This window comes from Sceloporus occidentalis, unplaced genomic scaffold, assembly GCF_023333645.1.
Source record: "Sceloporus occidentalis isolate IW3139 unplaced genomic scaffold, rSceOcc1.0.p SCAF_4, whole genome shotgun sequence".
In the NCBI taxonomy this organism is placed as follows: domain Eukaryota; kingdom Metazoa; phylum Chordata; class Lepidosauria; order Squamata; family Phrynosomatidae; genus Sceloporus; species Sceloporus occidentalis.
The window spans coordinates 202,603,111-202,615,138 of record NW_028316984.1 but is presented as its reverse complement, the minus strand read 5'-3'; the positions used below and the strand labels follow the sequence as shown (position 1 = coordinate 202,615,138).

Sequence of the window (12,028 nt, the reverse complement as noted above, 5' to 3'; positions counted from 1 at the left end):
CCAAAGTCCCACCCGAAAGCTCACCTTTTCAATGGAACCTTAGACTCATATAGCTGGAAGAGACCACAAAGACCATGCCATCTATCCAGTCAAAACCCAAGCCCTCCCTGTGACAGATGCCCATCCAGCCTCTGTTTGAAAACTTCCAATGAAGGAGACCCCACCACCCTCTGAGGCTGCATCTTTCATTGTTGAACATTTCTTACCATAAAGAAGTTCTTACCAACGCTTAGGTGGAATTATAACTTGAATCCATTACTCTATGCCCTATTTTTGGAGCTTCAGAAAACAAGCATGCTCCATCCTCAATATGATAGTTCTTCAAATATTTAAACTTGGTTATCATGTCCTCTCTTAACCTCCTCTTTTCCAGGCTAAACATATCCATCTCCCCCAGCCACTCCTCAGAGGTTTAGGGTGGTTTCCAGACCTTGCACCATTTTGGTCACCCTCCTCTGGACCAGCCTCTCCACATCTTCCTTGGCAGCCCTTCCCCCAAGATGTCTGTCTTGGTGGAGAGAAGGGAGATTTATACAGACTATTTTCCTGTAGGTGGACATGGTACAAGGACATAATCTTCATGGACCTCTTAAAGTCCCCTGGGAAGCCCCTGAAAATGCCTAAAGAGAAACAATTGGACACATGTTTGCTGCTCCGACACCTTCCACTAACATGGAATTGATATCTTTGGCTGGGCAGGGGGTAACAGACAGAAAAGGTGGGCTTTGTTTGGTTGTACTGGGAGACATATTGTAGCAACATGCAGCATCCTAAAGTTACCAGACTTCTATTTTCACAGGGATGTATTCCTTTGTTTAGTTGATTAATTAGATTCCTCCCTTGCCTTTTTCTTCCCAAATGATGTGCCATGCCCCCCTGCCTCTTGAGAGTTCATCTTCAGAGGACAAAATAGGAATACCAAAGCCAGAACAAAAGCTACAGTGACTCCCAAACCCTGGCCTTTCAGGTGTTTGGGACTTCACTTACCAAAATACCAGATGATTGGCCAAGATGGCTGAGGCTTCTGGGAGGTGAAATCCAAAAACCTGGGGATCCAGAGTTTGGGAAGCATTGAGAAGAAAGAGCTCCAGGTCCCCAGAACAGAGGCAGGCTTCTGCATTTGTCACAAACCCAAACTCTCGCCCAGAGGTAAAATGAGAGGCTATTTAAGCACAGCTATAAATAACCCTCTTAAAATACAATCTGCAAGAAATGTACGGCTAAAGAGGGTGTGGCTGCAAACCAAGGGTCTTCCTCCATTCCAATTGCTGGAATTAAAATGCAATTTTGCAATTTTCCTAATGCAAAAGCATGGAGGGTTCTCTTAAGAGATTCAGTGATCTGAGCCTGACCAAAGGAGCTGTGACCTCACAAAGGATGGAGATTTATGCAATCTCTGAAGAAGTAACCTTTGTGCATTGCTAATGGAATTCAAATTTTATCTCCTGGTCTCTGGGATGTTTTGTTCCCAGGGCCACATGACCAGAGGGAGGAGGGACCCACCTGCATAGAAATCCCTCCAAACCCACCAACAACTCCTCGAGAAAATGCAAAGCTGTGGCTAACATTGTCATTTTGTAATTTTTTTTTCCTCCTGTATGTTTCTTAACACTTTTGCCTGATGATGAAGCCAGTGGCGCTTCAAAAGCTTGCATCATGTATTCTGTGCGTTCTAGTTAGCCAATTAAAGGTATCACTGCTTTGCGCATTTTGGATATTATTGTACTTTGCTATGTGGCCAACATGGCTACCCCTGAATATGTATCATTAACAATGACCATGATTATCATTAGTGTACATGATATAATTGCACGTTTTGAGAAATTCCAGAAGAAGAACATTGCTGCCATGATCACAGGCTGTGGTTTTTTATTGAGACAGGGAACAGGGTCCTTTGGAGAAAATGGCCAGGTCATGCCCACATGGCACATCACAGCAACCAGCTCACCTGTGGCCGAGGGTGGCCCGTCACCAAGCACGTTAGCTCCAGCGTTTCCCCTTCACGAATGGTGTACACTCGCTCAGAGTATCGCTCCTCCTCAATGTTGCAGGCCAGGCCTGAGTGGATAATCCTCACTGTGGGTGGGGCTGTAAAGGAAACCAGAAGGAAAATTCATCAGCAAAAGCCTGGTGCAAGAAAGAACTGGTACAAGGGTGTATCTAATCATTTGCATGAACATGAAGATGAACACTAATGCAAAAGAGCTGAACCTCATGGGTATGGGAGCCTGGGACATAGTTGTGAAGAAGATAGGTGGCCCCCTGCCAGTTGCACACATCAGGATCATCAGAGATAGCCCACGATCCCCAAGGAACGGCAAGTGGAAAACAAGTCATTCCCCACCCAGACATTGCCAGATTTCTCTACAGTACCATGAGGACTAGAAACCCACCACCGTTTTGTAATGACCCATGAACATGCCACTTGAAGAGAGAGGTTCTAAAAATAAAAGAATGGACCCAAAACCTACATCAAGTAAATGGAGTGTCACTTTACACTCAACCAGTTACATCAGGGCTGTGCATTAGTGAACTGCAACATGGCACAAACAAATGTGAAATGTGCAACTGCAAAGCACAATGCATGGTCGCATGTGAAATGGCAAAAGAAATGCAATGGCACCGCAAGGGGTAACTCTGCCTCTGCAACACTGAGCTGACTGCACCACATAAAAACATTCAGCTATGTCTGTAGGGGAGCTTTAAGAGACTAGAAATGGTACACCTTGTCCAAAAAGTACACAACTACAGTGAACTGTTCACTGGGGTTAGAGTGCAGGATGTTCATGAAAGTAGAAACTAATGCAAATAATAATAATAAAAACTTTTAAAAAAACTGAGAGAACATCATTGTAGGAGTGTCTTGTTCCTCCAGCACAACTCTATGGACAAGAATTGCACTGGAGAACTAAAAAATGCCTAGAGAAGAGTTATGTCTAGGAATCTCTTCCAATGGAAGTTGACCACAACAGTTGCTCTGAAGGACCTAGAGATTCCTAGAGAAAACATATTAATCAAATCTACAAATAATTGAATCTGCATAAATCAAAGGCACAGTTGTGCTGATTGTATATGCATTATTGTATATGCATCAGGGAACTTCTATGAAACATGCATAAGTCACTAACAGGATGCCAGCCAATAGTGTTGCTGGATGCAGCTCATCCGACCCACATCTCTGTTTCCAACAAAGAGCCAAATGTCCCTAGGAGATTGTCCAGCAGGTCTCCATGGGGGAGACATCTCCTGATGTCTCTCTCAACTACCTGAACACTGGATACATTCCAGGTCTCTCCAAGCCAAAAGCTCTCTGCCCATTGCAAAACCTCTGCCAGCTTAGATGACATGCATAAAGGCTGTCGAGAAGCAAGCCAATTAATCCTGGAGAGAGTGGGGTTTGACAGTTGGAAGCTCCAAGCAAGCCACCCACAACAGCAAGAGTCCGACAGCTATAAGAACAACAATGCAACCAACAAGGTTAGAGTTCATGGGAACATGGATGTAGTGGGTACAAAAATGACATCAAGATTCAGGGAAGCACATCTTCACTTATTTTGTTCTTAGAGTCATAGAATCACAGAGTTGGAAGAGACTGCAAGGGCCATCCAGTCCAACCCCCTTCTGCCATGCAGGAAATCTCAATCAAAGTATCTCCGACAGATGGCCATCCATTCTTCTCAAAGGCAGAACAAAGAATTCCATAAACTGCCACTCCCATCATCCCCTATGGGAGAGAATGTAAGAGATTATGTGTATTTTTTAAAATGTTTGTTCACACTTTGGGACTTTTGTGCAACACACACACACACAATATGTGTGTGTTGTGCAAAAAATAAAACAAAACAAACACACCCATTCGGGAAAAAATTGTCCCAACTATGTTCTATACATTCCTGCATGCTGTGATGGACTGAGCATTGGACTGAAACACTGGGAGACCAGGGTTCAAGTCTTGGCTCAGCCATGGAAACCCACTGGGTGAGCTTGGGCAGGTCACACTCTCTCAGCCACAGAGGGCAGCAAGGTCAAGCCCCCTCTGAAAAAAACTTGCCAATAAAACCCTATGATATGGTTGCTTTAGCAATAGCAATAGCATGCCCTCAAGCTGGGTACTCATTTTACCCACCAGAAAAGGATAGAAGGCTGAGTCAACCTGTAGCCCTGCCTGGGATCGAACTCACAACCTTGTGGCTGCAGTACTGGCATTTAACTACAGTGGGTCCTTGGTATACGCAGGGGATCTGTTCCGGACCCCCCCCCCTACATATGCCAAAATCCGCGTATGCTCAAGTCCCTTTTGTCCCCAATGGCGGCACGCATGCATGCAAAGTCCCTCTCCTCCCCTCCTCCCTCTCCTCCCCTCCGTCACCGCGGGAAAGGCCGGGTGCTGCTCATGGAAGCCAAGAGGCCTCCAGGCTGTCCCCGGCCCTTCTTCCGCGGCGGGGGCGAGGAGGACGAGGCCTGGCTTCGTCCTCCTCGCTCCTGCCGCTGGTCTTAAAGGGCCAAGGGCAGCTCGGGGGCCAAGAAGCCTCCAGGCTGCCCCTGGCCCTTCTTCTGCAGTGGGGGGGGGGGGGAGGAGGACGAGGCCTGGCTTCGTCCTCCTTGCTCCCGCCGCTGGTCTTAAAAGGCCAGGGGCAGCTTGGGGGCCAATAGGCCTCCAAGCTACCCCTGGCCCTTCTTCCGAGGCGGCAGTGGCGGCGGCGAGGAGGACGAGGGCAAGCTTCATCCTCCTCGCCACCACCGCGGAAGAAGGGCTGGGGGCAGCCTGGAGGCCTCTTGGCTTTCATGAGCAGTACCAGGCCTTTCCCGCAGCGACGGAGGAGGCAGCGGCGAGGAGGAGCTGGTGGCGCGACGATGGAGCAGGTAAGCAGGGAGGGGAAGGGGGAGGGAGGGAGTGTAGGTAGATAGATAGGTAGGTAGATAGGTGGGAGGGAGGTAGGGAAGGAGGAGAGGGACTTTAGTCCCCAATGGCGGAGCGTGTACATGCGTGCCGCCATTGGGGACAATTTCCCCAGATTTGCCATGGGCGTATGCTCAAATCCATGCATGGCAAATTCGCGTATAAGGAGGGCCGACTGTATTGTGTCACCAGGTTTCCTTAGGGATGCCAGAAGTCGGAAACAACTTGAAGACACTCGACAACAAATTCCTTATACCTATAGATTTGAATCCAGGACCAGCAGCATCAGCATTATCCTAGTTTAATGCATAGGTGGGGACAGTGCAGTCTGTGAGCCACAGCTGGCCAGTGAATCCCACTTTTGCCATTCTTGCAGCCCCCCAATGCCTTGAACACGTCATTTTGTATTTTGGGGCTGATTTTCAGGCAATTTTCTATCCAATATGCACTACAAACACCTGGGTCTGGCTCCTTCACTGAACTGAATGGAGAAGCCTTTGCAAGGATGGGAAATTCTGTATGTTAACCTAGATCTCCTGTGACTACAAAGAATTAACGGATGAGGGCACATCTATCCCTGTTTTATTAATCTCCAAGAACCCCCTGAAGGAAACTTTCCATTTTTTAATTTTAACTCAACATATTTTGGTTTTAATTTAAGAAAAATAAACCCAACAACTTTTCATTATTATTCCTTTTTTATTGCATATACCGCCGGAAATGTATTATCTTGCTCATTACCCGAGCAAAGCACTTTAATGGGGACAATAAAATTAAGCAGTCGGCACAAAGGGACCAATCCTGGTTTCTCTTTATGCATCTAAGACTCAAAACCACTGTTCCTTAAGGGTCTGACCGCTGGATTACTCACTGGTAATGCAAAGACTATGGAGCAAGTCATTGTCGACTAAAGAGAAAGGAGGGAGAAAGGCAGAAGTAGGGAACGAGGATCATTTCTTTCCGTTTGTTAGCACAGCCTGCACACCCTGAGTTATTTTTGAGTACAAATATTTTCTTATATTCTGTTAGGCTAGCAGTTAGAGAGGGGCCATAAGCATGAACCTGGAAAGGTCATGATGACCTTTAAGTGAGCTTCTGTTGCCTGGCCACAGACCTGAGGACATGTGGAAAGGAGCCCTGTAACTTTATGGCTGTGAATATTGTTGCTTCCCACCCCCTGCTGTGTGCATTTCCTCTGGAAGGTCACAAAGCTTTGTCAGCCTAAAACATTAAGACAATCTTTCTGCTAGCCCCCATAACACTTTCCTAAGCGCCATCCTTTTCTAAGCCCCCTGAGGTTATCCCGATGTTATTTCTGTTTGATTCAATCAGTGTCACTGCCATCAACCAAAAACATTCCTTTTGTAACTCTGAAGTTAAAACCATCAACTGGGTGGGAATCCCACTGCTTCTGCTATTCTTGGAAAATCTGCCCAACTGTCTCAAGAGTCTACAAAAACGGTGTCTTGGCATTGATACACATGGGCTCAGTTTGAACTCAGGCGTTAATAGCTATGTGGCCATGTTCTAGAAGAGTTTCTTCCTGACGTTTCACCAGCATCTGTGGCTGGCATCTGCAGAGAATGCTGGCGAAACGTCAGGAAGAAACTCTTCTAGAACATGGACACATAGCCCGAAAAAGCCACAAAAAACTATGGATGCCAGCCATGAAAGCCTTTGATTTCAGGCATGAATCCTGCCGTATTTCACACTGACCCCTCAAAACAGGCAGGCCACCCTCCCCTCATGTTTCAGGCAACCTGGTTGAGCCACTGTCATTCCCATCATCCCCTGATTGGAGCTCCGCATCGGTACTGGTAAAGTATTGTTTTACCATAACCTTGCTACAAGCCACTACCTTTAATTTCATTATTTCGTGTGTGTGTGTGTGTGTGTGTGTGTGTGTGTGAATGCTATTGTGTGAATGGTGATTTTCCTCTACGTTGTACTTTGCACTCTGAAAGTTTTAGTTCTTGGACCTGTTATACATAGGCAAGATCCCAGCTATTGTTAACACATCCCTCTCACTGTTTCCAATTGAACTAAATTAATTTCCTCATTGAATACATTTTGTTGGTGCCCTCCTGGGTTCCCCTGCAATTTAGGTAATAAATTAATAGTGGAACATACTTTCAATCGGGGCCAGAACTAAGGTCCAAAACACAATGAAGAGACAATTGAGTTTGAGACAGCTTTAATTGCCCTGGGTTCAGATTAGGGTTTTCTGGAAACTGTAGTTTCGTGAGACATTTAATCTTCTCTGTCAGAGAGCTCTAGTGCTACAATAAACTAGAATTACCTGGATTTCCTAGCATTAAAGTGGTCTCAAACTGGATTGTTTCTGCAGTGTGTTTTGGATCAAGGACTACCTATCTCCTCTCATTCTTGGCTTCTGCATTTGGAAAGTGAAAGGACAGGCTCCTTCCCAAAAGAAATTGTGGATCATCAGTGATAAAAGGCTGCTTCTGACTTCTCCATCCGACAAAAGCTGTTCCTTTTGCAACAACATAAACAGAAACCCAGCATTTTGTATAATTTTATTGCTGGGGGGGGGTTCAAATGAATATTTTACAAAAATGTCCCAAAATGTTAAAAAAAATTGATAGAAAAATACAGGAAACTCTCAAAACCATTTCCAGTGAATAGAAACTTTTTTCAAATCGGTTCTTTTAGCATTCAAGAAGGAGTCAAATGAAGATCTGCATCCCTAATTTTGAGAAGGGATTTAAAGTCAGAAATAGAAAAGAAGGCAGCACTGCTGCCAACAGCTTTCTAAGAAGCCATAAAACATGAGTAAGATTTTTAAAAAATTAGCAAAATAGCTTTTCAAGCCGACTTGCCTTCTTTTCTATAAGATTTTTCAGCAGCAGAAGAGGGGGAAACACCTACTTCGCACAGTTTCATCCCTTCTGAAAGCTGATCCGAACCCCTGGCCGCTGCCCACACTGGCATGCACCAGACTTTCTGCCAAATTCACTTCCAAGAAGCTCTCATGGGAGCATCCACAATTTATTCCTTGAACCTTAGGTCAGCCCCAAGTCCCTCAAAAAAGACATGTACCCAAAATCCACTCAGTGTCTCCTGGGAGGAAGCAGGAAAGAGAGAACAGCGAGGGTTTCATTTAAAATAATTAGCAACCAGTTCTGCCTATGTATATTTTTCCCCCCACCAAAAATGTGTATGTGTTAACCCAACATTTTCATTTATCCACTGATTGATCAGTGGATAAGTGCACATGGATGCACATTTGCCTTCAGCAGAGGGGAGGAGAGGGATCAGGGTTGTGTATTCTCTAGACGAGGGGGTTGTTCCCACTAGGTGAAACCCCGCGTTCAGAAACGAATCCAAGGAGTGGTGTTCCTATTAGGATCCGATTTAAACCTAGAACGGTTCTAGAGCAACCCGCAATCGTCCCCACTACAAATCGAATCGTAGAGCGGGATAGAAATTTAATTCGAGCTTTCCTCATTTAACGCGTGTTAAAAAAACACTAGGGTCCGACCTACGTTTTTCCATTGATTCGAGTTAGGAACCGGAGTATTTAAATAGGAAAGACAGCCTTTGAATCGTGTTAGATGGATGGGTGGAGCGGACTGCGTTGGGGCTGGCCTTGGGGGAGTTGCCCTTTCTGTCCCCATCTGTCATGGCTGTCGCCATTTTTGCTTCCCTCACCCCTTTGTCCGCTGTGGTCTTTCAATAAGAGATAAGGATTATTTTTATTTTTGCAACCTCCCCTCTGTGTGGGGAGAGCCCATTTCTAACGGAGGAGAGGCAGGAAGGGAAGGCTCCTCTCGAAGAGGCATTCCCTGCCCGCTTGGGCTCTGATCTTGCCCAGGCAGGGAAGGGAAGGCTCCTCGCGAGGAGGCATCTGATCTTGCCCAGGCAGGGAAGGGAAGGCTCCTCGCGAGGAGGCATCTGATCTCGCCCAGGCAGGGAAGGGAAGGCTCCTCTCGAAGAGGCATTCCCTGCCCGCTTGGGCTCTGATCTCGCCCAGGCAGGGAAGGGAAGGCTCCTCGCGAGGAGGCATCTGATCTCGCCCAGGCAGGGAAGGGAAGGCTCCTCGCGAGGAGGCATCTGATCTCGCCCAGGCAGGGAAGGGAAGGCTCCTCGCGAGGAGGCATCTGATCTCGCCCAGGCAGGGAAGGGAAGGCTCCTCGCGAGGAGGCATCTGATCTCGCCCAGGCAAGGAAGGGCTCTGATCAATGGGGGGGGGGGGATAGAGCCTTTCTCCCTCCCTTTCTCAAATGGAATCTGCCTTCTCCTCCAACCCTGGAAAGAGAATCTTTGGGAAGAGTGCTCCCTCCCTGCTTTTCCAGCAGCCTCCCCCATTGATCTCTGTGCTCTCTGAAGGGATTCTCCCTGGCTGTCTTGGGAGACATGAAGAGGGGATGCTGTCATGGAAAACCTATCCCATAGTTCCTTTGGAAAGAGCTTGGGTTTCCTAAATTCGCATTCCTAAATTCGCTAAATTCACAAACAGTCAATGAAATGGAAACGATGCCAAAAGATAAATCGCTTCCAAATATTCCGGATTAACGTTACGTCATTCTGACGTACTATTGATTGACAGCTCCAAATAAGGTATGGAGGAGAAGAATCGCTTTATTTAAACACCGATTTCATGCCAAGTAGGAACGCTTGCAGGTAAAAACTTCGATTTAAATAACCAGATGGGAACGATGAACAAAGCGATTCGGATAGCGGGATAAGAACAGTGTTATTTTGAATCGATTTTATTAAAAACGTTGTATTTTAAATCGTTTCAAATCTTAAGTGGGAACAACCCCAAGGACAACTCTCCATCCCTCCCTTCCTTGCCCTCCTTTCTTCTGTCCTGCCTGACCTTCTTTCCCTGAGGAAGACTGTCTCCCTTTCTACGCTTCATTAGCTTTCTTTTGGCTGGCTGTTGCTGCCAGAAATAGGGTTGCCATTTGTCCTGGAAAACCTAGTAAATCCCAGATTGAAGGAACTAAATCATGTCCCGGCTCTGGGCCAACTTTGCTGCAGGCTGATCCAGGCCATTGTGTCCTGCAGGGTCTGGTTGCTACTGCACAGATGTAGCATTACCACCTTATTCTTTCATTTCTTCCCCTCTTTCCCAAAAAGCCCAGAAGTCAGGAAAGGAAAGGAGGCAAGCAGAGATGGCCTTGCATTGTGTGGTGATTGTGTTGGCAACATGAGCCTAAGGTGGAACTTTGCTTCCAAATGGCCCCCAGAGAATAAAGGCTTTCCTCTCTAGGGCTGCTTGGAAGCCTCCTTCTCTTCGCACCAGTTAGTGGGGAAGCAAAGTACATGCATCCCTTCACATTCACAGGGGTTGGGGCACAGGACCCCCATAAATGTGGAACAACCGCAAATAACAAAAACACTGTGTTCTTACCTGAGAGAACACCTCTCAAGAAATCTCTAGTGCAACTCTGTGGTCAACATCTGCCAGATATTGACCATAGAATTGCACTGGAGGAGCTACAAATGCCCAGTGGAGTGTTCTCTCTACGAATCTCTAGGTCCCTCGGTGTGACTTTTGGTTAAAGTTGACCATAGAGATGCGCTGGGGGACCTAGATATTCCTAGAGAGAACATATTAATAAAAACAGTGAATAATCAAATCTGCAATAGTCAAAGTTGCAAATATGAACAGATGAGTGTAAAAAAGAGCTCAAAGCTTGGTCCTGGTACTGAGGTTGAAACATAATGGTAAAAAAAGAGCAATGATTAATGTATTGAAATTGCATAAGTATAATGGAAATTAATAATATGCATAATTATAACAATTTGCACAATATGCAAATTAGATATCCAATAGAAGAGACCGGAATATGGAAACCCAACCAGAGAGGTTAGCTGGGAATGAATAAAAGCATGCATTGGTCAGAGAAGGAGGCACAGAGGAATGTTCCCTCTTCTGCCCCTCAGTGAACCCAACAATTTCTAACAACTGGTTTAGGCAATCCAGTGTGAAACGGCTGAATGGCACCTAGGAGAACAGCTCCATCCAACGGAAAGTGGAGTACAGTTGCTGTAGGAGGCTTGCACTCTGTCAGTATGCTTGCTCAATCGCAGCCAAAATTTGTGACTCAAGAGTCGAAGTTCCAAAAGAAATTCCTCCTATAAGCTTTGCAGACCTCTCTGTAACACACCTGGCCTACATCTACACTGCAGAATTAATGCAGTTTGACACCTCTTTAACTCTGATGGCTCAATGCTATGGAATTCTGAGATTTGTAGTTTTGTGAGATATTTTGCCTTCCTTGTGAGAGAGAGCTCTGGTGCCACAACAAACTACAAATCCTAGTATGCCATAGGATGGAGCCATGACAGGTAAAGTGGTGTCAAACTGCATTAATTCCACAGTGTGCAGCAGCTCTTTGTCAAAGGGTGTGTCCACACTGCAGAAATAAAGCAGTCTGTCACCACTTTAACTTACACGACTCTATCTTACAGATCTTTGGGATGTGTAGTTTGATGAGCCAGCAGAGGCCTCTGACAGGAGAGGCCTCATGAAACTGCAAATCCCAAAATTCAATAGGATGGAGCCGTGAAAGTTAAAGCTATGTGAAACTGCTTTATTTCTGCAGTGTAGCAGGTCTAATATACTGCATATATCCATCAATCTATCCCATAATTGTGGAGATGCCCGAAGAGCACCAATTGCTTGCAATCTCTCTATTTCCCTGTGACACACACACACACACACACACACACACACACACACACACACTTGCCAGGCTATTCTTCTCAAAATAAATTCTTCCTGACATTTCACCTAAAACTTGCGTCCTGCAATTTAAAAGGATCCAGAGCAATTCCTGGAGACAAACGCCTGAGTCAGAAGACCGTAAAGATCCCAGACTTGCTGCACAATCAAGAGCTCTGTGTTGCGTTGTTATTGTGGCTGCTGCTGTTGCTTTTGACTTCCTTTTCTGTGGTTCAGGAAATCTCATTTAATGATATTATATTAAATGTCATCCCCCTCCCCCCTTACCTTTAACAAATCATCATCCCCAGAGCTTCTCCAGAGAGAAGCCATCCATGATTAAATAAATGCCAGGTGAGACACTGCAGTCGTCCACCTTTGTGGCATTTCTATTGCTGGGCAGGGTTGCGTGTTTTTTTGAGGATTATTAT

At 45.9% G+C, this 12,028-nt stretch overlaps 1 protein-coding gene across 2 annotated transcripts in view; it reads right to left on the bottom strand.

Annotated features, from left to right (window-relative positions):
* Nucleotides 1–12,028, bottom strand: part of MDGA2 (MAM domain containing glycosylphosphatidylinositol anchor 2) — a 515,550-nt gene that overhangs the window by 337,300 nt on the left and 166,222 nt on the right. For both annotated transcript variants that reach the window (XM_089522969.1, XM_089522970.1), the window contains exon 2: nucleotides 1,949–2,088. In XM_089522969.1, coding sequence (XP_089379095.1) covers nucleotides 1,949–2,088 — 140 coding nt within the window. The remainder of the gene's footprint in view (nucleotides 1–1,948; nucleotides 2,089–12,028) is intronic.